The 27,900-nt window shown below is 38.5% G+C and overlaps 2 protein-coding genes across 2 annotated transcripts; both read right to left on the bottom strand.

The window, feature by feature from the left end:
- Positions 1–334: 334 nt before the first annotated feature.
- LOC106925575 (troponin I, fast skeletal muscle-like) lies at positions 335–9,001 on the bottom strand. Its single transcript, XM_015000022.2, has 7 exons — positions 8,908–9,001; positions 4,148–4,183; positions 3,893–3,929; positions 3,472–3,600; positions 3,193–3,282; positions 2,101–2,277; positions 335–1,846 (listed from the first exon to the last, which is right to left on the bottom strand). Exons 2-7 carry the CDS (start codon positions 4,156–4,158, stop codon positions 1,766–1,768), a joined length of 525 nt encoding a protein of 174 aa, XP_014855508.1. The 5' UTR covers positions 4,159–4,183; positions 8,908–9,001; the 3' UTR covers positions 335–1,765.
- Positions 9,002–18,691: 9,690 nt separating this feature from the next.
- LOC106925583 (uncharacterized) lies at positions 18,692–27,805 on the bottom strand. The gene is made up of 3 exons (XM_015000029.2): positions 26,523–27,805; positions 25,155–25,339; positions 18,692–24,598 (listed from the first exon to the last, which is right to left on the bottom strand). Exons 1-3 carry the CDS (start codon positions 26,608–26,610, stop codon positions 23,708–23,710), a joined length of 1,164 nt encoding a protein of 387 aa, XP_014855515.1. The 5' UTR covers positions 26,611–27,805; the 3' UTR covers positions 18,692–23,707.
- Positions 27,806–27,900: the final 95 nt, after the last annotated feature.

Genomic DNA, 27,900 nt, shown 5'->3' with positions numbered 1-27,900 from the left:
CAGTTAAGATTTTTGGGGTTTATTACATAAAACTACATAATACAGCTTCAAAAGTAAAGATTTCAGTCAAACCCTGTAAAGAAATCCTGTACATGAGCAACACTTTTTTACTTTTCCAATTATTACTATCAGCAACAAATCTGATTAAAACCTCTGGTGTATTTTCCTTCGCTATGATTTTCTTTGTTTAGTTTTTCCATAAGCTAATATCAAATTAAATTGCAGTACTCATGATTAGAGTCAGTAAAAAATATTTATGATTGCTTGTTAAACACATTCCATGAAAATATTGTGTTTTATGAAATACTGAAATGAAAACAATAAAACTGAAATGTTAGGAAAACAGCTCCAGAGTTTTAATTACTTCAAAATCTCATAACAGCAACTTATTTCAGCTCATGACTCCCCGTGTAAAACAAGAAATCCCTTTAAAGAAGAAAACACTTTAGGTCCAACAACGAGTGAGTTGAGGATTCTGCATTTAATTTGAGATTTTCTTAGACAAGATGACATAACATGCTACATGAAACAGAATGAACATTTATATGTTTACTTCATTTTTACATTAAACTTCTGTATTAAAGCTTTTCAAATAAGGACTCCAAAGAAAGCTTGGATGGATTTCTGTCCCTTCTATAATAGGAAAGAAAATTATATCTCAAGTCAAGTATCAAAGCAAGGGGGGGGGGGAAGCCATTATCGTCAGACAAAAATGGGGAGAAATTTGGCATTAATATTAGTAATTCTTGTCTTTTCATAAGTTCATAAGGGAATTTACTGTGAAAAGTGACATCTAAAATTCATGCTTAAGTTCTTCCATGCAGTAATTTTGAATAAAATGTAATATGAAGGACTGTACACTCAGTTCTAACCTCATTGTTAATTTTCTTTTAAGAAGGATGACAAGTTTGACTTTCTTGTAAAACATTACATGGATACAGTTTTTAAACTTATTAAAACTTTGTCAATGATGGCCAGCTAGAGACTGTACTTCTGATCGGCTTCAGACGATCAGGAGTATTTGTAGATTCTAGATGCTTAGATTGGCTTTTTTGTTGGAAAGCATTTTGCTACAATTTAAACCTGTAAAGTCAAGAACTGGATCATTTCCTACTTGTGCAGACAATGATTTCACCTTTGATTTAGCCCTAAAACCTGTGATAAAAGGGACAGTTCAGAGATTTTTAGTGGAGTTCTGCTGAGGGGTTATGAGTTGTCAATGCTTTACTCGCTGCAGATAATTCACTGAATATCATCAAAATGTTGAAACAAAACTTGTTTCAAAAAATAATTAAGTGATTGTGTGTGACACACGTCTGCCTGGAATCACACCTTTAACATGGTGGAAATGGACTCTGTTATGACGCTTCAAAAACCATCAATCCTTCAAATATATGCAAAGCTCTGTTGTGTCATTCTCATTCTCTGTCACACTTACTCCATGACTCAATCTTATCATTTCAAATTAAAGCTGCTTCAGCTTTATCACAACCTGCTGCAGTGATCAGAACCAGAAAAGTAGCAAGACAAGTTCATCTTCTCATTCAATGTTGATGTGTTCAGGTTATAACAAAGGCATACACAATGAATGAATGAATGAATGAACAAAGCTCTGATTAGTCAGTAGCTGTTTTTAGAAAGTTAATAAGTCCATAAGAACATTTTCTGCTGTAAGTGTCATATTGACTGCTCATGACCTCAAAACACCACCTCAAAAAAAAAACATCATTCTGTTAGGGCTGTTAGGCTTTGATAGATATAATATTTAACTGTCAAACATCTTCTTCCTGTCAGACTTGTCTTCAATGTTCTTGCGCCAATCTCCCACGTCACGTAGCTGCTTGTCCTAAAAACACAAAAAAGAAATTCTTAGTTTTTGCGGTTGAAAAATCAAACGTACAAATCATCTGTGAGGAAGCTGGTGTTAACATCAACATCTTTAATTATTTCTATATCGTATCCTCTCAGATAGAGGCCAAAACTAAATCAAAATGATTTCTAAAGAAGGGCAACATTTGAGAGATCTAACCAAAAAAAAATAAAGTGGAAGTTTAGAGTTTAGTTAGTTTTCGAAGAGTTTGTTCATGTTGAACAGCTCACCTCCTCTTTGACCTCCTTCTTGACCTGCTTCAGGTTGGCCCTCAGGTCCATGTTGACCGTGTGTTTGGAGCCCAGCAGAGCCTTCAGCATGGCGTCGGCGGACATACGCACCTTCTTCAGTCGTGGTCTTTTGAACTTTCCTCTAAGATCCACGATCTTGATGTTTAGGTCCCTGACCTGTAGAATGGTCAGGAAAGGTTGAATTAAAGTCACCAATCAGAACTCTGTCTTCCGAAGATGGTCATGTTGTCTTCTGAGATCTGGAGCTGGAAATCATTTGTAAACATTTCTTTAAAAGTTTATAAAGTGCAGACAAAGAAAATGTGGGACTCAAATGTCTTTCCAGAGCACAGATCCTCAAACCTCCATCGTCCAGCTTGGTCTCGCTGATCTAGTGAGGCTTCCTGACATTCCTAAGGTTGCTCTGAAACATTCTCTCAGTCATATGACCCAAAGTCTCTTCCCAGTACAACAGGTCAAAAAACACCTTGAACATTTATAGAAAAACCCATGCTGAGCACTACCACTTTGAAGTCTTCTTCCATTATATTAGCTTCCACACTTCAAGAATGCTATGTTCTCAACTCATCTACTGCTATTTAATTATGTTGCATTCACCGAACTACAGGAAGAATTAGAGATGCACAATATTATCAGCATGGTATCGGTATTGGCTGATATTAGCTGTAAAATTTAATATCAGACATCGACCATTCAAAATGATTCATGGACATAAAAGGAGTTGCTTGACAAACCAGAGACAATGATGCCTGCAGCTCAGCACCTCATCATCAGAAACTGTTAAGTATTAATGCATGACTGATGTGCTTTTAACTCGTTTATTTTATGAAGATTTACAAATTTGCTCTGGTTGAGTGTTGTCATTGTCTTAGAGAGAAGATGTCATGAATAAATTTGACATCAGAAAATAATATCAGTATTGATATCGGTTATTGGCCAAATAAGTCTTAGTATATCGTGCATCCCTAGAAAGAATTATTCTATTATTAGCAGATTATTGTGAGAGAGTTCAACATGTGGAATCCCGGCCAGTTTCCCTCCAGACAGAACCAGCAGACTGAGGCGTCTCACCTCATTGAGGACCATGTTCAGTTTGAATTCTGTGCAGTATCTCTCCTCTTCACTTATATTGATCTGCTGATGAAGTTTCTTGCACAGTTCCTGAGAAACAAAATAAAAAAATAGAAAATATGTAATAGATTTTTGTTCAGAATTTTGCTATATGAAGGCCCATAAATAAGTCACAAAAACATATCCATATCCAAGAAAAGGTCAGGAAAAACTTTTGCCTTGTTTGTGAAGGTATGTCATTATGATACCAGGACAATATTCTGACGGTTTTCTTCTCACCACTAGTTCTTCCCTGGAATATGGCACATCCAAAGGAGGACATTTCTCTGCCAGAAACGTCTCCCTCTCTTTGGCCTTCACTTGAGATTCAGCCTCCAGTAAATTGTTTGCGACCACAAGCATGCAGCTCTGCAAAAAGAAAAAGACCCTTCAGAAAATACACTGATTGAGTTCAGGCACAAGTATAAACATATGTGTTCCTGGATCGAATGTTGTGCTAAAGTGTTAATATTTACAGTAGCTCATGGTCACCCACACCCACACCACACCGCACGCGCGCACACACACACATGCACGCACACACACGCACACACCTACACACACACGCACACACGCACAAACACCTACACACACGCGCACACACACACACACACACACAGACACACACACATACATATAATTCTGAATTATGTGGGCTTACCTTCAGAGTGTGCTTGCGTCTAGCAGACAGTCTTTTTCTGCACACAGAAACAAATTCATTTTATAGGGCAAATAATAGTAGTAGCTATAAAGTTAGATTTGATTTTTAGTTTTTATTATGTTTAGAAATGTTCTGTAAAATGACCTAAAATGTTTCACAAATTTAGCAACACAAATATTTTTTTTTAACATAACAGAAGCTACATGTTCTGCTGGCCTCAAAATACAAAGCACAAAAAAATCACATTTTACTCACTCAGTGGCCATGTTGGGTGTAGGATTTGGTCTCTATCTGTTAAAACAAATCAAAGAAAGCTGAATTCAGGTCTATTTCAGGACTGTGTTACAATGACAACATTCTGTCTTTTTCAACAATCTCCACTTCTTAGTCTCACATGCTTTGCTCATGTTGTTCCTTTGATAATAAACAGCACATTCATTCATAGTTTTTAACCTTTAGGTTGGTAAAGGAAGACTGATCTGTTTCAGGTTTTCTGTTCAACCTTCTGACTGCTACCAGTTTAGGCGCTATTTATTTTGGCTCCATTTAAATTTCACTCCTGCTTCATTTTGACTTCTCTTGCACCATCTACTGGTCAGAATCTAAAGTGCAACGACATCAAAAGGCAACTTTTCTTGAAGTTGTACCCTGAGTTAAACAAAAGGGTCCTGACTTTATAATTCCATAGTTTATTCTTTTTGTTGTTCAAATTATTACAAAGCAGCTTTAATCTTACAGATTTGGGTTGTGTTTTTTTGTCACAGCAAAATTTGAAATACTCAGGAAAGCAGAAAGGCAAACTGCCTTTCATGTTTAAATCTTATTTCTGTGCTGACAGAACTGCCTATTATTTTTAAGCAAAATGTTTTTATTTTAGGAACGTAGTATAGTCTTTATCTCACCTTTAATTTGAACATGGCCAAGGTCCTAACTGTTGGATATTCAAAACTTTAATCAAAATTCCCCTTAATTTTTTTGGTATTATATTGCAAATTAATTTCTCATAACGTTGTCATACATTTTCTACTTTTTTATGTGTTTGCTTTGCCATTCTTAAATAAATGTTGTTGATCTTATTTGAATCGTGTCTCTTTTTCCAGCAGAATGAACCTGTCTGTTTTTCATTTAGATAGGAAATCTAAATGAAAAACAGACAGGTTCATAATAATTCCAGGTGGCACTGTTGATCTTTCTTTGCTCAATATTTTGCTAGAAACTTTATGACAACTTGCATTGTAACAACATTTAAAGTTGCGGTATTGAACTTTCATAAAACTACGTTTAACATATTTGTTAAAACATTCACTTTGTCGTAACAGTAAGGTATGGGACAGGTTCTGTGAAAAAAAATCAAGTTCCTGTGTGTTCTGTTTGGGAGTCTGTCAGTTCATGAAACCAAACACACACAAAAAACTTGTAAAAGTGCACGCAGGGTAAAGAGCTTGTGGGGTCCAATAGACCCCGTCTCTTATGACTGTGGGATGGTTAAAGGAAAAACAGCTAAATAAAAAATAACCACAGCAACCAGTCAGTCTTATTTTAACAGTTTATTTCAACAAAGAGAACTAATAAGCATTAAACACAAAACCCACAGATAGAAATCACAGTTTCTGTTCAATAAGAACCCATTGAACAGTTTGTATTGTTAAATGGATGATTTAAACCATCTATTTTTTCCCAATTGTGCTAAATTTACTTTTTGATTTTAAAATCAAATACCTTGACCAGTCCTCAATAAATGATAATTTATTGATAAAATGATAATTCACCAAAAATGAAATGTTTTTAAAAACATTCTTACATTTGAATATGTTTTGTATTTTTTATTTTTTTTTACAATAACACAGTGCCATTAAAAAAGCATTTGTCCTCTTACAGATTTTGTTTATTTTTGGTTTTGTCATTTTGAAATGATCAAATAGATTTTTAAGTCACCTCACAAAAAAGCTATTTTCAAATGATGATTAATTTCTTATAATCATAGTTTCCAAAACTAACCTGACACTAGATGAAACCATAATTGCCCTCCTTATAAAATAATTAATTAAATGTCTTTCTTGTTTTCCAAAACAATCACTATAATATAACTTGTACAACAGCAAGAGGTGGGCTAAAAAATCTAGAACAGATGAGAAACAAAGTTATGCCACTTAGTCTGGAAGGGATTTTTGACTCCATTGTCCACAATGGGACTCAACAGATGGAACAGAAGAGAATCCTAACAGCAACACCCAGCCAGCACAGAGTTCTCAAGAAGCTCATCTACGTCACACTCAGAAGGCGATAACAGATCCTGAACAGCATCTAAAGTACTGAAGGCCTTACCTGCTGCAGTTACTGCCAGTGTGTATGATTCAACAATAAGAAACAGACCATTAGAGAGGGGGGCAAAAATAGCATCCACATGATATCCAAAGAGAAAACCACAGCTGACGAAAAAGAACACAAAAGCTTGTCTTACATTTCCCAAAAAAACTCCTTGATGATCACCAAGACTTTGGGAAAATATTATTTGCACAGACAACAAGTCAGATCCATGGTCAAGATGTCAGACATGGAATACTTGAAGGCTGTTAACAGGGTTGGTCTGTGGTGTCAAATCACAGCTCAATCTCCTCCCATAAACAGACAGTATGGGTATGGTATACATGTTCTGAATCCTTAGAGTCTGTTGAGTATTCCAGTTATTATTAACTCTTATCTCCCAGATACCGCCTAGCTGAGGCGAAAAGTGTGGAAAAATGTGTATTAATTTTGGCTTAACAAGCTCTACTGACCTCTGTGTTGGTCAAGCCAAGCGTGTTCCCTTTAAGACGACACCAAGCATTTATTACAGACCTTTGACAAATGTCCATACCTGGATTCAAAAAACAGAATCTGTCCAAAGGGGTTGTTAACTATGAGCTGACGACTATGGCTAAGCTACTACTTTGGAAGGGCTACCACACCAAAATATTATCGAGACGTTGCTTTTCAAAAATTGTGGTTAAGGCTTGCCACCTGGATAATGACCAAAATGTGAGATTTTGACCTTTTGGTCAGTTGTGGCCACTTTGAGAACTGCCACTCTGCAACTTTTAGATGGATCCTTGTTCCAATACACCTGAGTAAAAAGGCTGGCTTTCCTCATCGGCAGTAACTGTGCTCTGCAGCCATTCATTTGATGCAGGTGTGTTAGAAAAAAGTTACAGGGTGGTAGCTCTGGAAGACTGGAGCCCCAATCCAGACTGACGACAGGAGCTGATGTAGGCAACAGCAATCAGTATGCAACAGGAGGGCAGGAATGGAGAAGATCACAACACTGTGACGTGTTTTTATTGACTCATTGATACGTCTGTCAGATTCCACTGGTCTACAGCTAAAATATTGTCTCGGTTTTTTCAACAGTTTTAGGGTCATTTTTATGTGCTGCATCCAAAAATCACTTTGGTTTTGCTCAATCAGGTCAACTTTCTGAACTATGGAGCAACATGAGCATCAAATGCATGACTTGTTCTCACATCTGGATCGGTTTCCTGAGAATCTGATCAAGAGGAGGAGGAGAGATTCCATCAGGACAGAAAAGAGATGGAGAATTTTACACAATGAAGACGTGATGATCAATTCACATGTACTTACCCTTAGTAGTGTTTATTATTCAGTTTACAGAAATCCAATTTTTTGGCATTTAATTAATACAGTTAAAAGTTAGAAAACTTTTTTTTCCTCCTAAAACTTCTTTTGGATGAGAAATATTAACCGAAATGAACTGATAATATCACAAAAATATCATCAATGTAGCCAGAGGATCAGATTTCTATAAAATTGAAATTAGAATAAAAACCTGATTGAGATTGAATGTTATTTTTGGATTCAGCGGTGCAAAATAATCCTGTTGAAAAAACAAAGACAACTTCCAAAAAATATTTTTTGTAACCCAGTGTTATATGTGCATTTACACTGCTGTCTGTCCTGTGGCTGGATCAATTGTCTTTCTCACACTGTGTGATACTGGATTTATTATTTATTCTAATACTTTTCCCAACTCTGTGTCAAACACTTTATCAAGACATTGTATTTCACTCAAAATATAAAACCTTACTTATAATGTCACTGGGTTAAGAAGAAACTAAGACAGTTTCAGATCTCTTGAGGCTGCATAGTTGCTGCCTGAGCTGATTGTAATCCCTAGAAGCTGCAGCAGAGCAGCAGAGCAACATCTATTCCTGGGTCTACAGCTGTTCCCAAAGCTTTCATCAAGTATGAAGAAAAAAAAACAGCTCCCCTGAAAAGAAAGGATGTGTGATGACCACAGGCATCTGAAACATTCAACTGGCACAGGAACAAATGTCAGAGCTCCTTGAAGTAGTAACAGGAAGAAAGGAGGCTATGTCTTGCCTACAAGTTTATTTAAAGAAAATCTGGACACAGCAATACCTAATAACAAATGAAAATATATATACATATGGTCCTGCATTTGTGTCCTAAGTGTTTTCTAAAAGAGAAATCTTAACTCTTGAAGGAAAACTGAGGGATTCACAACCATTTAACTTCTTTTTAACAGACTGGGTTCTTTAGACATGGCTTCGTTTAAAGAGACATAACTTCTGTCAACACCGTATCAAACCAGGTGTTCCTCCAAATACTAACCTCCATGGTGTTGACAGGAGGATAAAAACTGTTGGATTGATTTTCAACTCAGAGCCTCGCCGTGGCGTTGGCTTTCAGTGCTCCACATCATCAGCCGACACATTACTGTGGCGGCCCAGCAGGACACGCACTTAATGCCAACAGAGAAGATCGCCCTGTCTTACCTCAAAAAGCAAAATCCTTTCCAAGTCGGACACAAAATTTCACACTACACCAAAGGCATTCACAAGTGATATCACATAAAACTTCACCTGTTAATTGCAAAGTTTCTACATTGTAAAGATTTGCTGCCTTTAATAAAGAAATGAAAAGCTGCCACCAGGAAGCTGACAGAGAGAACAAAGCAACATCAAGATGAAGAGCATAGAGAAAAGTTTTTCCTTTACCGAGGCAGAGCTTCTGCAGTCAGACGCAGACTGAGTCCCACGCTGAGAAAGTGTAAAGAAGGTTTATATTGCAATCTCAGAAAGCCCTCTAAATCCTCCACTTTCTCTATATGGTGGTGGATTACTGGACAAGCCAATGAGATGGCAAGGTCATGAAATACAGTACACTGTCAGTTGCCCCTTCCTAGGCTGCCTGCATTATAAATAACCCGCCCTTTAAGATTGTTATCCTTTTTAACTCGTACCATCAAAACTCATTTCATTTCAGCTCATTTAATTCATTTTTTGCCTACATTCTGACATGCTCGTTACTCATTTTATCTTAAGCAAGAACAAAGCAAAGGTCTACACTTTGCTTTGTTCTTGTCTTATTACTTCCTTGTTGAGATGATTTAATGAAAACTGAAAACGTGGTTGTTTCCACAGAGCATTTCTAAACCAATGAGGATAAAAACAAAAGAGTCAGCGGAAAGGAAAGTACATTGTTTTTGTATCTGGAGGAGAAAGACTGAAGAGCTGACAAAGTCCTAGTCAAAGTGAGGTTTTCATAAGTATAAAACAAATTAACAACAGAGGAATTTACTCACAGTGGAGCTGATTAGCAATGAAACATTAAGCACTAGACTAGCGCATACAAGGAGTGGGTTTAAAAAAGAGAGCATGGGATAGACACTATGATTATAGGAAACATCTAAGTGATAATAAAGACAGTGGAGGGGTGAGGTTTAAGTAAACAGCAGGAATACACAGGAGGGAGATAAAAATTACCAATAACAATACAAGTACAAAGAGGAACAAATTACTTATCACAGGAATATATGTGAAAGCAAAATGGAAACAAAATTTTATTTAATGAAATTCAAAAATATGTTATCGATCCCATATGGAAATTAAATGTTGTAACTCATTTGATGATAGAGTTACTGTAGATGGTGATGGCTGTGGGTGGGAAAGATCTCCTGTAGCAGTCTGTATTACAACCAATTTGAAGAGGCTGCTGACTAAAGGAAGTCTGTTTTTTTAAATAATTTTGTAAAATAATAGTTTTCTTGATTTTATGTAAAATCTTTCTTTGCATCGTCATCCCCAGAAGTTTCAAAGTAGTCCCCAGAACAGAACCAGAACAAAACCAGAACAGAACCATAAACAGAACCAGAACAGAACCAGAACAAAACCAAAACAGAACCATAAACAGAACCAGAACAGAACCAGAACAAAACCAAAACAGAACCATAAACAGAACCAGAACAGAGCCAGAACAAAACCAAAACAGAACCAGAACAGAACCATAAACAGAACCATAAACAGAACCAGAACAGAACCAGAACAAAACCAAAACAGAACCAGAACAGAACCATAAACAGAACCAGAACAGAACCAGAACAAAACCAGAACAAAAACAGAACAGAACCATAAACAGAACCAGAACAGAACCAGAACAAAACCAAAACAGAACCAGAACAGAACCAGAACAGAGCCAGAACAAAACCAAAACAGAACCAAAACAGAACCATAAACAGATCCAGAACAGAACCAGAACAAAACCAAAACAGAACCATAAACAGAACCAGAAAAGAACCAGAACAAAACCAAAACAGGACCAGAACAGAACCATAAACAGAACCATAAACAGATCCAGAACAGAGCCAGAACAAAACCAAAACAGGACCAGAACAGAACCATAAACAGAACCAGAAAAGAACCAGAACAAAACCAAAACAGGACCAGAACAGAACCATAAACAGATCCAGAACAGAACTAGAACAAAACCAAAACAGAACCATAAACAGAACCAGAAAAGAACCAGAACAGAACCAGAACAAAACCAAAACAGAACCATAAACAGAACCAGAAAAGAACCAGAACAAAACCAAAACAGGACCAGAACAGAACCAGAACAGAACCAGAACAAAACCAAAACAGAACCATAAATAGAACCAAAACAGAATCATAAACAGAACCAGAACAGAACCATCCTTCTTTATCAGGCTGATAATACAAAAACATATCAGCTGTGAAGATCAAAAATCCCATTCAGTTTGACATATCGTAGTTTGACCAAGTAGCATAACAGAGGTTACTGCAGCTCTGAGTTACTCATTCTGACATCTTGATTTGCTTTAAATCCCTGAAAGATAAAATAATCATAAAATAAATTTTAATAACTACGCATTGTGTTTATAGAAATCAATTACCACAGACATTTTAATTTTTACCAAAAAAGATGGCTGTGGAAATCCTTCTGACTGTGAGGCCATTTCAGGAAAGCATCGGTTTCCAGGAAGTAATGCTTCCACAGGAAGAGGAAACCTGGTGGAAGCAAAATTGAGGCAGAATTTCCCCGTATGATTTGGAGTAAGAATTCAAGAATCCCTATCATATAAAAGCCTCTCAAACAAACCCACCCACCACCAACCACATTGAGAGATCAACAGCAAGCAGCTGACACATTCTCGGCTGATGGAAACGGCTCTGACAGGGAGGCATGTCTAAAAACAGAGGCAAGAATCAACAGTTAGAGTCCAGACAGAAACAACGTCACAAACTGATGCATCAAGTTCTCTAAAGTTGATATGTTTGTTGATTACAAAAAACTACAGGGCTTTCTCTCATGCAAATGCTTTGGTTTAATTTATTTATTTCATTGCTTGGAATCCTTAATTATTCATTTTCATCTTTAAATGACTATTTTTGTAGATGTTACTGCAGTCAAGATAAACATTGCGTGGGCGTAGCAATAGACTGTTACGACAGCAGTTCTTTGAGTCTTCAAGGGCAGACAGAGAAACTGGAACTCAAGCTTCCCAGAATCCTCTTCTGTCATAATGCAGCACTGAATGTTTTCTTTCCTTCCTTCCATCCTTCCATCCATCCATCCTTCCATCCATCCATCCATCTATCCATCCATCCATCCATCCATCCATCCATTTTCTTCTGCTTATCCGGGGTCGGGTCGTGGGGGCAGCAGATTCAGAAGGGAGGCCCAGACTTCCTTCTCCCCAGCCACTTCTTCCAGCTCCTCCAGGCTAACCCCAAGGCGTTCCCAGGCCAGCCGAGAGACATAGTCCCTCCAGCGTCTCCTGGGTCTTCCCCGAGGCCTCCTACCGGTGGGACGTGCCAGGAGCACCTCACCAGGGAGGCGTCCAGAAGGCATTCTGACCAGATGCCCGAACCACATCAACTGGCTCCTCTCGACGTGAAGGAGCAGCGGCTCTACTCTAAATCCCTCCCGGATGACCGAGCTTCTCACCCTCTCTCTAAGTAAGAGCCCAGCCACCCTCCGGAGGAAACCCATTTCGGCCGCTTATATCCTTGATCTTGTTCTTTCGGCCATAAGCCAAAGCTCATGACCATAGATGAGGGTAGGAATGTAGATTGACTGGTAAATCAAGAGCTTCGCTTTTTGACTCAGCTCTCTCTTCACCACGACTGACCGATACAGAGCCCACTTCACAGAAGACCCTGCGCCAATCCACCTGTCGATCTCCCGCTCCCTTCTTCCCTCATTCGTGGACAAAATCCCCAGATACTTAGACTTCTCCACTTGGGGCAGGACAGTCCCCCTGACCTGGAGAAGGCACTCTACCCTTTTCCGGCTTAAGACCATGGCCTCAGATTTGGAGGCACTGATCCTCTTCCCAGCCACTTCACACTCAGTTGCAAACCGCTCCATCGAGAGCTGCAGATCACGACTTGAAGAAGCCAATAGGACCACATCATCCGCAAAACGCAGAGATGCAATCCTAAGGCCACCAAAACAGATCCCCTCAATACCTCGACTGCGCCTAGAAATTCTGTCCATAAAAGTAATGAACAGAATCTGTGACATCTGAAACCTTGATATCTATATCTAGATCATGATATCTACCCTTGTAATACATTAGTTTGACTGAAACATGTTTACATGCAGTAAAACTCTCCTTTACTGTCTGACTCTCCCGTGTCTAAAAAAATGGGATCAGTCAGACCACATGAGGTCCAAAGGGGGGTCAGTCAGACCACATGAGGTCCAAAGGGGGAGTCACACTGACCCCGCATGCGTTTTTACAAGATGTGACCAAGAGAGACCAAATTTTTTCCATCCCGACTCAGAATTTTCACAGTAAGAATAATTTAAAAATATCTTTAAACGTGTTAGAAATCTAAGCTCAATTTTATCTTGGACTTTTAAATTGCCTGACTTCAACAAAAACAACAAAAAAGTCCACCAAGGTGTACAACAGCATTTTAATGTTTTAACAATAGAAATTAACATTAACTTTGGAAAAGTAAGATGAGAAATGCATTGCTTCACATTTTAAAACATCAAATTCATTAAAAACATTGTGGGCCAATAAGAAATCACCTGAGAGAACAGATTAGCATTGGACTGATGTGCATCATTTACAACAAGAAGACACCAAAACACTGTTGTTGTTTTTTCAGAGTGCTTTGCAGGAGTACTTCAACATCTGCTCATTTACTAGGCTTTCACAACCACCGAAGAGAACAGCAAAAACCACATCACTCAAATGTCACATGGACACCTTCCATCCAAATAAAACATCCAGAAATAGACATAGTTTCTGTACAAGATATCAAGAGGTTAAATTCATACAAATTGTGCAAAGTGTCACCACAAGGCATACAAAACGACGCTGAACGAAGGCACCATACTTCCACTACAGCCGCACCCTTCACATGACAGATGTGCTTAGAGAGAGACACCGTCTGATAGGGACCAAATATAGCAAATACAAACTATTAGGATTCAAGCAAAATCAAAATACAAAATATCATACCTTCATGTAGCCGTTATAATTCAGTTTCCTGTTATGGTGCAAGTCTGACATTTAAACACTGATAAAAAAATAATAAAATAAAAGGATCAGCTCCAGATATATAAATATGAAAAGATGCATAATTTCCTGACCAAAAAATAAAAATAAACTTGGGTGAACTCTGCTGCAGCTCCATAGATTTTTTGTTATTCAGAACAAATTCAAGTTTTCTTTGGCGATTACTAAATTGCATTTAACTTATGGCCTTAGCAAGTAATTACTTTAATTATTGGTATATTATAAAGATAGGGGTCTTAAAAGAAACCTCAGCTACAATTTCACATCGGTGATCCAGCGGATCTATTACACTGGCTGAATCCAAAAATCACATTGGTTTTGCTCAAACAGGTCAACTTTCTGAACTATGGAGCAACATGAGCATCAAAATCTCGGTTTCCTGAGAATCTGATCAATGAGTGATGAGCGAGAGATTCCATCAGGACAGAAAAGAGACGGGGAATTTTACACAATGAAGATGTAATGTTCAATTCACATGTACTTACCCTTATTAGTGTTTATTATACAATTTACAGAAATCCAAGTTTGTGACATTTAATTTATACATTATGTTAGAAAACCATCTTTTTCTCCTAAAACCTTTTTTGGATGAGAAATGAACTGATAATGTCACAAAAAATTTCATCAATTTAGTCAGAAAATCAGATTTCTATAAAGCAAATTAGAATAAAAACCTGATTGAGAAAAATGGATGTCATTTTTGGATTCAGCGGTGCAAAATAATCCTAATTCGGTTGAAAAAACAGACAATTTCCAAAATATATATTTTTGTAAGCCAGTGTTGTACATGCCTACCATGGCCTCTACCTTGCAGTTTAGAGCCAGAATACCAATAAATACTGAAAGTATAAAAAATATATATAAATTACCAGCCTTTTCGCTATTTTTGGAGCAATTATAAAAGCACTTTTTGCCAACAAAGAAACAGCTGCTGCAGCCATGGCTCTCTGTTAAACAGAGATAGTTTCATATATGGACGGTGACATCATCTGGATCCAAAGTACCTGAAGCCCAATTTTTGTGCATGTGGTAAATACTATTTTTGATTAAAAATTAAAAAGGATCTAAACTACAAGATGCCAAATAGATGATGTGTAGCCACTTATTGCTATGAAACATCAAATAATGATGAATATTGATTTTCACGGGACCCAGCAGCATTTTGCTGCTGCAAACATCTTTTCATGCAGATAACAAATGTTAAAAACTGTACATAAAGAAAACTCCAAAGCTGAAATATGAGAATGATGGAATCTGAGTAAATAAAAAAGTCTGTCTTAAAGTTAAGCTGATATAAAAGCTGCAGGAGGTGCAACACTGTCCACATTCTCCAAGAGAATTTTAGAGCACAAACATTATTGTGAAGACAAAGAAATGCAGCAGAGGTCAGATATACATTTGTGAAGTTTAAAGTAGAGGTGGGTATTTATTGTATTGTTTATTATGAGGGGCCGTTTAGGACAAAATTTACGTTTTGTCTCTCACACACTACCAAAAACTCTCGCACACTCAAAAAAATTACGTTTTGTCTCTCACACACTACCAAAAACTCTCGCATACTCCAAAAAATAGCCTCGCACACTCAAAAAAATTACGTTTTGTCTCTCACACACTACCAAAAACTCTCGCATACTCCAAAAAAGTAGCCACGCACACTCAAAAAAATTACGTTTCGTCTCTCACACACTACCAAAAACTCTCGCATACTCCAAAAAAGTAGCCACGCACACTCAAAAAAATTACGTTTCGTCTCTCACACACTACCAAAAACTCTCGCATACTCCAAAAAAGTAGCCACGCACACTCAAAAAAATTACGTTTCGTCTCTCACACACTACCAAAAACTCTCGCATACTCCAAAAAAGTAGCCACGCACACTCAAAAAAATTACGTTTCGTCTCTCACACACTACCAAAAACTCTCGCATACTCCAAAAAAGTAGCCACGCACACTCAAAAAAATTACGTTTCGTCTCTCACACACTACCAAAAACTCTCGCACACTCAAAAAAATTACGTTTTGTCTCTCACACACTACCAAAAACTCTCGCATACTCCAAAAAAATAGCCTCGCACACTCAAAAAAATTACGTTTTGTCTCTCACACACTACCAAAAACTCTCGCATACTCCAAAAAAGTAGCCACGCACACTCAAAAAAATTACGTTTCGTCTCTCACACACTACCAAAAACTCTCGCACTCAAAAAATTACGTTTTGTCTCTCACACACTACCAAAAACTCTCGCATACTCCAAAAAAATAGCCTCGCATACTCAAAAAAATTACGTTTTGTCTCTCACACACTACCAAAAACTCTCGCATACTCCAAAAAAATAGCCACGCACACACAAACGTTAACTTTCTCGCACACACACTATCAGCTCGCTCACATACACACAAACGTTAACTTTCTCGCTCACATACATTACTAACAGCTCGCACATTCACAAACGTTAACTGTCTCGCTCACATACACTGCTACCAGCTCGCACACACACACACACACACACAGACGTTTATCTCTCACATACACAAGACTAAAGTTGAACACACACACACAGTACTAAGACTCGTTTTTTGAATGTGTGAGAGCGAGACTTTTTTTGAATGTGTGAGAGTTGTCACGGAAGAGGCGGGGCATAATTTTTGGATCAAACTGCGCATGCGTAGATCCTAAACTATAATTTTCCATTTTTGACTCACTGTATGTTGTATTACTTAGTATATTTGTGTTTTTAAATATATATAAATATATTGAAACTATCTTTCAATAGCTACCTTATATTAAACTATGTTAAGGACAAATGTCAAACATAGTGCAAATATTTTGAAAACAAAGTAAAATATCTTGCAGGTATATTAATCTCCTTCCTCCTTCATCAGAAATGAAAAATTATAAATGCACACTATGTGTTGGGAACCTGTGTTTGTTGACTGACTTTTATTTGTCAGGCTTACGAGACAAAAGCTGAAAAAAGATCGATTTTCTTCGCTTTCAAAATAACACAAAACAGCGAAAAAAGACCTCCACACCGGACCTCGTTTATTTATGTATGTATTTTTATTTTGATAGCTGCCGATTAAACTGAAAGTTACACATTGATATGATCATATGAGTAGTTTTTACCGAGAAATCGATCAGAAGCGCCGTGAAAATGGTCAGATTCACCGGATCCACGTCTCTGGCTGCAATGCGCGCTCCCGGCACAGGGGGAACAGATTTTCACGGGGGAACAGAATTTCTCACAAGACCTCTTAATAATTCCTGTAATGCTGGCACCCAGTGGACAGATTGTACTACAGCAATTTTGCTATTTTTAATCAATCAATCAAATTCATTTATTTCTATAGCACATTTAATCTACAAGAAAATTAAACGTTCTATATATATTTAAAATATATATAGCACAAATATACTAAGTAATAGAACATACAGTGAGTCAACAATCGAAACTTAAGGTTTAGGATCTACGCATGCGCAGTTTGATCCAAAAATTATGCCCCGCCTCTTCCGTGACAACTCACACATTCAAAAAAAGTCTCGCTCTCACACATTCAAAAAAAGTCTCGCTCTCACACATTCAAAAAGAGTTTCGCTCTCACACATTCAAAAAACGAATCTTAGTACTGTGTGTTCAACTTTAGTCTTGTGTATGTGAGAGATAAACGTCTGTGTGTGTGTGTGTGCGAGCTGGTAGCAGTGTATGTGAGCGAGACAGTTAACGTTTGTGAATGTGCGAGCTGGTAGCAGTGTATGTGTGCGAGACAGTTAACGTTTGTGAATGTGCGAGCTGTTAGTGTATGTGTGCGAGACAGTTAACGTTTGTGAATGTGCGAGCTGTTAGTGTATGTGTGCGAGAAAGTTAACGTTTGTGAATGTGCGAGCTGTTAGTGTATGTGTGCGAGACAGTTAACGTTTGTGAATGTGCGAGCTGTTAGTGTATGTGTGCGAGAAAGTTAACGTTTGTGTGTGTGTGACATTTTAGTATTTTTTTTAGTGTGCGTGGCTATTTTTTGGAGTGTGCGAGAGTTTCTGGTAGTGTGTGAGAGACGAAACGTAATTTTTTGGAGTATGCGAGGCAACTTTTTTGGAGTGTGCGAGAGTTTCTGGTAGTGTGTGAGAGACGAAACGTAATTTTTGGAGTGTGCGAGGCAACTTTTTTGGAGTGTGCGAGAGTTTCTGGTAGTGTGTGAGAGACGAAACGTAATTTTTTGGAGTATGCGAGGCAACTTTTTTGGAGTGTGCGAGAGTTTCTGGTAGTGTGTGAGAGACAAAACGTAATTTTTTTGAGTATGCGAGGCTACTTTTTTGGAGTGTGCGAGAGTTTCTGGTAGTGTGTGAGAGACAAAACGTAATTTTTGGAGTGTGCGAGAGTTTCTGGTAGTGTGTGAGAGACGAAACGTAATTTTTTGGAGTATGCGAGGCAACTTTTTTGGAGTGTGCGAGAGTTTCTGGTAGTGTGTGAGAGACAAAACGTAATTTTTTTGAGTATGCGAGGCTACTTTTTTGGAGTGTGCGAGAGTTTCTGGTAGTGTGTGAGAGACGAAACGTAATTTTTTGGAGTATGCGAGGCAACTTTTTTGGAGTGTGCGAGAGTTTCTGGTAGTGTGTGAGAGACAAAACGTAATTTTTGGAGTGTGCGAGAGTTTCTGGTAGTGTGTGAGAGACGAAACGTAATTTTTTTTTAGTATGCGAGGCTACTTTTTTGGAGTATGCGAGACTTTTTGGTAGTGTGTGAGAGACAAAACGTAAATTTTGTCCTAAACGGCCCCTCATAGTTTATCGTAAAAACTTTCGTATAATTTTGATCAAGCATTTTCTTTCACATCAATTAATGATGTGAAAAAACTGACAGTATTATCACAAAAGTTATTTTTACTATTTTCTCCACAGTTTGTTCCATGGGGGCACAAGCTGATATTTCTAATAAATATCAGAAAATTGATTTGATGCAGTTACTACATGCAGTTTAATCTTAAGAAGAAGCCCATTTCAAAGGGGAATGTTTTCCAAGAACCATGTTGTTTGTGCCGCTTTGAAAGCTGTTCCATGCATTCACAGCCATAAAAAAGAGGCAATTAATATTTTTCTAATTCATTTTTGTCGTTATCACAAGAGTACCACAAAATATTGCAATGATTTTCTAAGTCCATATGGTCCACTCCTAGTTCAAAGCATCGATCCTGAATTTTAAACTTTGAAAACATCATTCAGTACATTGTCTGCAAATGTTGAGCCCAGTTTGCAGTTTGGCATAAGGCCTGTAGAGGACGCTAACCTGTGAAAGAAGGTTAGCGTAGACTTTGAATTCGTTTGCTGATATTTTGTGTTTGATATTCCTTTTGATTGGTCTCTTTTTAAACACCATTACTTCATATATTGGGGAGTAAATTTAATTTTACAAAGACTAGACTAGACTTTCACAGCAGTGGAAATGCAGATTTTGATTTATGTTCTGACTGTCAAGGTTAGTAGATCTACTGGTGCCAAAATTTAATTAAAGAAGACCATTTTCAAACCTATAATGCAGACAGAAATAAGAACCAGTCTGTATCTGATTTAGTTAGTGCATCTGTTTTCAAGTTCTAAGGTTTAAAGTACAGTGTTGCAGTGGCACTGTGGTGAACGGGTTCTAAAATCATCTTATTTTAATCCTAAAAGGTCAAAACCATAAAACAAAGTTTATATCATCATCATCATCTCACCCTTTGTTAAAGATAAACTCAAAATAGAAACATTTGTGGAAAAGTATATCCCAATAAAAATAAATACAGAAAAAACATTTTAAAAAAAAACTACAGCATTTAAATGGGCAGAACTTATTTTTACCATTATAGGAAGTGACCCAACAGTAGCAAGTCTAGATTGCTGATTCATTGCCTTAATCTGGTTAGTGCACATTAATATGGCAGTTTGGAATATTGGTATAGGCTTAAATGCAACTAAAAAGTAAAAAATAAACAGAAAATAACTAACAACAGAGACAGAGCAAAACCTAAACAACGCCGTGAAACATGGAGAAAGGAAGTGGCTGCACATGAACTGGTACCGTGACACACAGAGGATGGGTCAGACCACACATCTTCCATCAGGAGACAAAGACAGGCCCAACAAATAAAACATGTTCAATGAGATGCAACATGTGGAATATTTAAAGCTAGGTGTAGAAGCAACTCAAAGTCCAATGAGATCCAAACCCAGAGATTTCAGGAAGAACAGCTGACTTCCAAATAGGATCATCACTCATCTGGGCACACAGTGGTCATAAAGTTGGTGAAATGTGACTGACTGGGTCATAAATTCTCTCCGACTTTTCACACACAGAACCTGAAGCAGTTTGGAATGAGATTTCAGCTTGTGAGATGATGCGAGATTCAAACTAGCTGCGTTTCCATTACAAATGTGTGCAAAACTTTCTCAATGCTCCGCTAATGTCAGAAAATCACAATTTTGTAATTATGGTGTTTCCATTACATAAGAAACACAATTAGAATCACAAATGAATAAGTTTCTTCACGTCATTAGAAACAATACTGTGCCATCTTCCTCCAACTACTTTCTTTCGTCTTCTTCGTGGTTTGCACAAGTGGTAGTTGCTCATGACTCGTAATGTAAAGAACATGCTTCCATTGCAGTTTTGTGAAATAAACCAATTTCGATACGGCCAACAACAACAAAAAAACACCGCATTCTAGCGCCAAAACTTTTTAGTTAAAATTGAGTTTTTTCAAAATTGCCGTGATTCCATTAAGCTAATTTATTATTGAAAATTCAAATTGCTCTATTACATGGTCAATGGCAATGCGGCTACTGTAACATTTCATTCCATGCATAACATGGAAACAAAAGTTGGTGTGGGCAGTGGCGGTTTCCGATATGGGCAACAGCCCAGGGTGGCATTTGTGGAGGAGTGGCATGAGCTCTCACAGCATCACACAGCCTAGAAAAAAGCTGCGTCTCTTTCAAACGTATTGAATCCACAGCTCTTCTCTGAAATCGTTGACTGCAATTTAGAGTAAAATTTGTTGTTTCACTGAACCACCTCAAACTTATTTTCCTGTTCCCACCTGGCGCTGACGTGTTTTGAATGATCCGATCCTGTGTGGACAGGATTTAAGAAGCAGAGGGAACGGTTTCCTTGGAAACACTTTCAGGTGGCCTTGAAAACGGATGTCTAAATCAGTTAGGCAGTCTGAACGCAATCTGTCTCTGGGCAAATCAGCATCTAACACAATTATATGGCTATCAGGAATGCTGTAAGCACCATTTTTAGTTTTGTTTTGGGTGTTGTGGTATTAACTGATGTTATGACATCTTAAAATTACTCCTGCAAAGTGCAAAATCTCTAAATGTGGAATGACCAATTATCTCTACGCACCGTTATTCTCCCATACTGATAAAGTTGTGAAAACAGGTCATTGGCTGTTTTACTTCAGTGCCGTTCCCAGTTGAAATCTTTACAGGCTGATGCTGTGCTATAAAAAGCTCCATGTCATTTGTAGATTTTACTTCTTCTCTTAAAACTAGACAGGTGAACTCTGTAGGAAGTGTTGTTACAGTCAGTGGTTCCCAACCTGGCGGCCAGTAGGAGGTCGTGTACGGTCGCACGTGTATGCAAGGTTTAAATAGTTTCAATTAGATTTTCACAAACACAAATGTCACAAGAGTTTAAGATTTGCTGCTATAAACAATAATAGTATTGCATCAGTCAGTCAGTATTCCTTGAATTACCCCAAACACGCAACCAGGAAGTCAACAAAATAGAAAGCCTGAAGAGCTACAAAGAAAAAGCCGGAAGGCTTTTCTATTCTCTAAACTGCCCTCTTGTTTTGGCTTTAATAAAAAACAATTTATTCAAATTGACCAAGAGGAACCAATGGCGAGTCTTTCTTGACACTTTTTAGCAACTCAGTAAAAGGGATAAAATTGCGTAAATATTTAGTATCCTCGTGTGAAAACAAAGACCGACGTGTTGAAAAGTGGATTATTATGATATTAACATTATGATAACATGCAGCATTATTCAAATGATTTGTAATATTAGCTGACTCCTTCACCGGCACATAGATTGTCTCCTGCTTCATGCTTTTAAAAAAATTTTATTGGATTTTTTTAAATATGTATTTCATAGAGCTAAAACTTTAATTGAATTTTTATTATGGAGAGTAATTCAAATGAAAATAAAAATACATTCGCCTGTGATTAGAGTGCAAAAGATATAACTCATGTTACCAAGTGTCCAAAAAGAAATAAAGGACTGAAAGAAAGAAAGGACTGTCAAATTTCTTTCTGCTGAGCATCATTCATAGTGATCCCAGATTTAAGTTTCTAACTAAAGTTATCATGTCTAGCCACTGCTTCAAGTTAAAGGTTTTTAACAAAACTGACGCAAAAACGGTTGGGAACCACTAATCCACATAGTCAGAAACAGACAGTAAATAACTAACGGGTCAATCACTGGCATGCTGATTACGTCCAAAATATCTCTTTCTAATGTCTGAAATGAATTCCACATCTGCATAACCTTAGTTTTGTTCTGTGAACGTATAAGTCTACTTAAGATTATCAGCACAATTCAGCCAAGATCAGTGTCCAAACCTGGCCTTGGTTTACACCACAGAATACTCCCTATATTCTATGTCGCAAAAGAACAACATAAATGCCACATTGCTTTGACATCAACAGTCTCCTGAGTTAGCTCACTAAAAGATTTTACCCTGATATAGAAAAACAGAACATTAGCATGAAGCAGAAAAGAAACAGGAACATAAATTCACTGTACAGCTACAGATAAAACACTGTGGAACCAAGCAGCTGTGGATGCTAGTCCTGAACAGAAAGGGTGGAGAACAAAGTCACAATTAGAGATGAAAAAGTCCGTCAAGATCTGTATCGGTTCTGATGTTTAAAAAAAGACTCTAGATTAGTTATCTGTCACAATGTGCCTGAACAATGAGGGCAGATCTATTCAGTGTAGTTCTATGCTTTGCCCCTGAGTGACGTCATGCCGTTGCTTGTTTTACGTTATATTTCAGGGTTTTCCTCAATGTGTTATCAGTCTGGCTTTACTGCCCCCCAGCCCCCACCAGGCCAAGCATTGTATATTTATTGTTTATTTATTTATTATAGTTTTTTTTTCATGTTTGCCTGTTTAAGATTTTATAGTAACTGTTTCGGTATTGTTAGTAATGGTTTCCAATAGCACAATATGACCTTGTGATATTTTCAAATTTCCTGTCAACTCTAAACATTTTTAACTAGAAAAAACAGTAGTGCAAGTTTTCTGGGAGAAACCTTGAATTTATAATTCCCAACCGCACTTTCTGAACCATCTGAAAGAACGACTGTTGCAATTAATTTTTAAATGTTTGACTAAGGTAGTCAACATATTGTTTTTGTCACTTTCACTTTCTTTATTATTTATTTTATATTGGCTGTAATGGTGCGTTCATGTGTGTGGTTTACATTCAAAGTCTATGTGGAGGCACGTCGATGGCCCGTTGCGACACATTTCAAGCATCTAGCGTGGCGCGATTTGAACCGTTTGACGCATCAAGCCCTTCTGATGCGCCAGACAAAATAGGTCGGCAATGGAAAACAACAGCTAGAGCGATTTTGACAAGTCTGATGCACCTGCACATAGACTTTGAATGTAAGCCAGATGTGAACGAAAGAGCGAAACATTAGGTGTAGAGCAAACTGTTAAGCATTTGCATTCAAAGTCGTTGTTCCCAGATCCATTTCAATATTTGATAAAGAAACACATGGAAATTATTTCTCTTCACCAAATAAATTAAAAAAAGGTGCAGTAATATCTAGAAGGACAAGTACAGCTGCCCGTGGTGGTTTCAGTGGAAAATGTACCAACCCAAAGAAGAAAGCAACAGAAGGAGCAGCCAGGCAGACAAGGGGGAGTGATCAGGGTATGTGCATGTGTGTGTCTGTTGGGGGTGGGGAGACATCATGTCCAGGCCAGCTTGCGGGACAGCGCCTGTTTGAAGCACTTGGGGTCCACTTCCCCGCCAGGCCACAGGGCTCGCTCCAGACTCACTAGAACGTTCTGGTGACACTCCTTGATGTTGACTGGGTACTTGGCTCTCAGCAGCTCATAAGCAGCAATTAGCCTCATGTTCTGCTTCACCATCAGGTACTGGATGATGCACATGGGCGCCAGAGAGAACCCGTCCCGGCAGTGGACCAGCACGCGCTTCCTCTTCTCTGTGGATGCGTTTATGCACTCGTTGATGTCCTCAAAGCAGCAGTGCTTCAGAGCCGGCCGCTCGTCAAGCGTGTCCGGCATGTCCCCCATGTCCACTTTGAGGCGGGACCAGCTGTGCCGGGACCCGCGGGAGCAGGTGCAGGGGATGAGGCTGAGGGAGGGGGCCGGCTCTCCGGGCGCGCTGCTCATGTCAATGATGCTGTCGATGTTGTTGCGGCACAGCGTGCGGCCATTGTATGCCGCATTCAAGTTGCCCACATAGATGTAGTCTGTTACTCGGGAAATGACCGGCTCAGAGTACTGGAAGTGTTCGGGGCCGCTCCGTTTGGGCTCCAGCACGTCGGGGGCCCGGGCCCCGGCCGGCCCCGTGGCCGCTCTCCGGCTGTAGTTGCGCAGCTTCTTGGAGCCCGAGCGGGATGGTGGGTTGGAGTCGGACTCAGAGCTGCTGTTCCACGGAGGGGAGAAGAGAGAGAACCGGCTGGAGGATTTGCTCTTGCTGAGGGTCTCCACGGGGGGGCTGGGCAGGCAGGGGCCGGGGCTGGACAGAGAGGCCGAGGCCGACGCGCAGAACATGGAGGCTCGTTCTAGGGAACCTGTGCTGCTGGCCGCTCCTGCACTGTGGGCCAGTTCCATCTGGAAGAACACACACACATGAACATGAACCTCCAGTCAAAATCCTTCATTCTGCTGCCAGTGGTCCTGTGTGGCCATTTTTGAGCTTTGCATTATGTTAGAATGTTATTCCTTCATCAAAAACGTACCTGGAGTTTTGTTTTAATTCTTTCAGGCATGTTCGGGAAATTCTTGAATCTCCTGTGGCAATCATTAGGAGTTCCTAAACATTCACTCATACAAAGCTCCTCCCATTTGCACAAAGCTCCTCCTCTGTAATCTGTAAGCCATGAACAACTAAGTGCAAGAAATAAAGGACTGAAATATTTCACTCTGTGTGTGGAGTTTTTTTTCTATATGGAGTTTTACTTTCTAAATTGAATGACAAAAAATATTGAACTTTTCACAAAAATCTATTTAGTTTAGATATTCCTGTAAAAAAAAGAAAAAAAAAGTAGACTGGCATATTAGTAAAATCCTAATGAGAATTTTTTACTGTTTATAGTTTTTTGGTTTGTTTTGTCCAGGTTTACGGTTTTCCAAGGAAAACCAAACCAGCTTTGTTTATTGTCTGTACCTGAGCTTTGAGGTTGTTCTTCCACTCCTCAGTCTCCAGAGCCTTGAAGCGGCCGCTGCTGTCGGAGGAGACCGACGCGCACAGGGGCCGATGGGCTCTAAGGGGGAGCTGAGGAGTGAGGGCCACAGGGACATGCCTGGCGTTAGTGTGCTCACTCCTATTCATGGCTAGATCAGGACAAGAACCTGCAATACACAAAACATACATGTCAACCAGTGAGGACAAGCCAACCATAATGAATAATCATTAAAATGAAAATGCTGTGCCAGTCAGAAAGCTTAGAAACCAAAGAAACTAATATTAAACCAATGACAAGCAGTTCATTTCCTAACAATAGTTACTCCATTGTTGTAACTTAGTTGCTATATTTAGAAACTTTTCAAACAAAATAAATTGGCATTGGCCAAAATTGGAATCGGCAAGTCAGGCTTTTGAAAGATCAGTTATTGGTGATCGGGAAGAAAAATGCAATCGGTGCATCCCCAAAAATCATAAGAGCAACGCAGAAGTGACTGATCCACATATTAAAGAATTTAGCAGTGTAGAATATTAAACGAGTTAAATATGTCAACTGACTTTACAAACTGTTTTTCACAGCTGCTTGTTGCAAGCTATGAATCAGAATACCGTAGATGCAGTCGTACCAGCTATGGTCAGTGACATATACTGGAGTTTTGAAAGCATAAAATGAAAAACTTTAGACTGATCTGATAATAATAGGTATCAATGGAGAAAACATTTTTTAGCAATTTGAGAATGTAGCACATTAGCATGGAATATTTGGTTCAGGAAGGATTTTCGCTTTTATCTGTTTTGGGGTTTTTTATGATATTTTTTTCTCTCACAATAATAACAGATCTGTCAGTTATTGAGTATTGTGGCTCCAAATGTTAAGGTTAAGATGTCAGCATACTTTTTTTCCCCTCCAGACAGGCTGTTAATAAAACATCAAAACAAAATGCATCATGTCGCAATGAAACATCAGGAGAAGCAGAATAAAATATGGATTTTACAGAAACATCAGCTGAGCTACAGTCCGCCTCTCTTCACTGACCAAATGTAAAATGACTATCAGGTTTATCACAAGTCCAAGGAGGACAATAACTCCAGGTGTGAACAGCATCACAGTAAAAACTGACCATTAGTTGATTTTAAGATAATAAATTCCGTTTTCATTTGCTTGGCAATATTAGGAGATATTAAAACATGGGCTGGGACTCGTTCAGAAACTTGTGTGTATTCATTCAGGCCGAGGAAATCGTGATGAATTGCAGCTCTGGATCAGGCTATGAGCTCCAACATCTGTCGGTGTGACAGGTCACCTTGCTGCTGGGAACCGACTCAGAAACCACAGAACAGTCCTCTTACCGATTCTCCCATCGTGTCTGCAAAGCACCTTCGGATTTCGAAGTTCGTCAGCAGTCAGTTCTGGTGTCCACCCGTCCTCGGTGTCCATCTTCCGCCAACCGCAGCCAGAGGAACATCACCGAGGCTCGGTCGGAACGTCATCTTTGCCAGGCCGATCAGCACTTCAGCTGCATCTCACAAACATCGCTTCAGCCATTAGCAGCTCGGTTCGCTGCTAGCCAAACACACAGCTAACTCTCTGGGAGTTGTGTCAGTCTGCTAGTGCGGTTGAGGAATTCGGGTTAAAATGAGCGAAGACATGCTCACCAGTAGCCCGGGCTGACATGAGGGATAAAGCGGTTATATCGGTCCAGCTGCCGAACGAGGGCAGGATGCGCACCAGCTAACTGCTGCTGGTTGGTGGATATGGAAAGTCAACAGGACCAAAAAACATTTGACTTTTCACGCGTCCTTGAGGATGTTGAGTAAATCCTGTTTGGGCGCGAGGATCAAAAAAACGTAGAAAACAACGCAAATATAGAAGACCTAAAAAACGACCTGGAAGCACTTATTTTATTAGTTGCTTGTATTTGGATTTTTTTAAAAGTTAGTTTTATGCAAGATAAAAACCAACTCTGCAATAAAAAATATTGTTTCATATTGTCACCTTACTGAAATTTTGGCCTAAGTAATAGTAAATAATAAAATAAAATTTGTTAATTAAGTAATAATAATAATAATAATAATAATAATAATAATAATAATAATAATAATAAAATCACCACCTTTTCATTGTCAAAGAATTAAGTTAAAAAAAAAGAAATTTAGGCAAAAACAATGACTTAGGCCATTATTTTAGGAAGGTGACAATATTTACTTATCAAAAATATTCCAAATTTTAGCTACAATTTTATAAAGGACAGCCAACAGATTGTGAACATAAATAAACTCGGAGTTGTTTATTAATGGTGATATATCTGTTCACCATTAAGAAAATTTTACCCTGGTTTAATATGGCAGCAACCAGCAATATCAAGTGTTACAGGAGGTATTTCTCAGCGTTATGAAAAATACACATTTAAATTGTATTTCACAAATGCAGACTATACCAAACAAAAAGGATAAGTTGGAAAAAGGAAAGGGGAGAAACATTAAATGTATTGGTCTGGAGGTTTATTTCCAAGTAAACAAGACAAGCTTGAAGTTCCCTAAGTATTGTTGAAAAGCAACAGAATATTTTGGTCATAAACCAGCAACAATAAGTTTCCTCTGAGTTCGATCTGTTTATCCAGTCACAATTTGAGAAAGAGAGATAAAGCCATCAGTTTGACATCAGCACTATGCATAACATCTGCATCAGACGTTTCTTCATATTCTTTTCAAAACACTAATGGTGGAC

Source organism: Poecilia mexicana, unplaced genomic scaffold (genome assembly GCF_051168715.1).
Source record: "Poecilia mexicana isolate PSO_F unplaced genomic scaffold, ASM5116871v1 scaffold_6, whole genome shotgun sequence".
Taxonomy (NCBI): Eukaryota; Metazoa; Chordata; class Actinopteri; order Cyprinodontiformes; family Poeciliidae; genus Poecilia; species Poecilia mexicana.
Note: the sequence above shows the minus strand (reverse complement) of the source record. Positions and strands in the feature narration are given on the sequence as shown.

Excerpts from the sequence above, each read along its gene's own strand:
- LOC106925583 (XM_015000029.2), bottom strand. The coding sequence starts at position 26,610 with ATGGACACCGAGGACGGGTGGACACCAGAACTGACTGCTGACGAACTT. Across the intron at positions 25,340-26,522 it reads CAGACACGATGGGAGAATCG|GTTCTTGTCCTGATCTAGCC; the intron begins GTAAGAGGACTG and ends TGTGTATTGCAG. Across the intron at positions 24,599-25,154 it reads AGAACAACCTCAAAGCTCAG|ATGGAACTGGCCCACAGTGC; the intron begins GTACAGACAATA and ends GTGTTCTTCCAG.
- LOC106925575 (XM_015000022.2), bottom strand. Across the intron at positions 3,601-3,892 it reads GACGCAAGCACACTCTGAAG|AGCTGCATGCTTGTGGTCGC; the intron begins GTAAGCCCACAT and ends TTCTTTTTGCAG. Across the intron at positions 3,283-3,471 it reads ATTCCAGGGAAGAACTAGTG|GAACTGTGCAAGAAACTTCA; the intron begins GTGAGAAGAAAA and ends TTTGTTTCTCAG.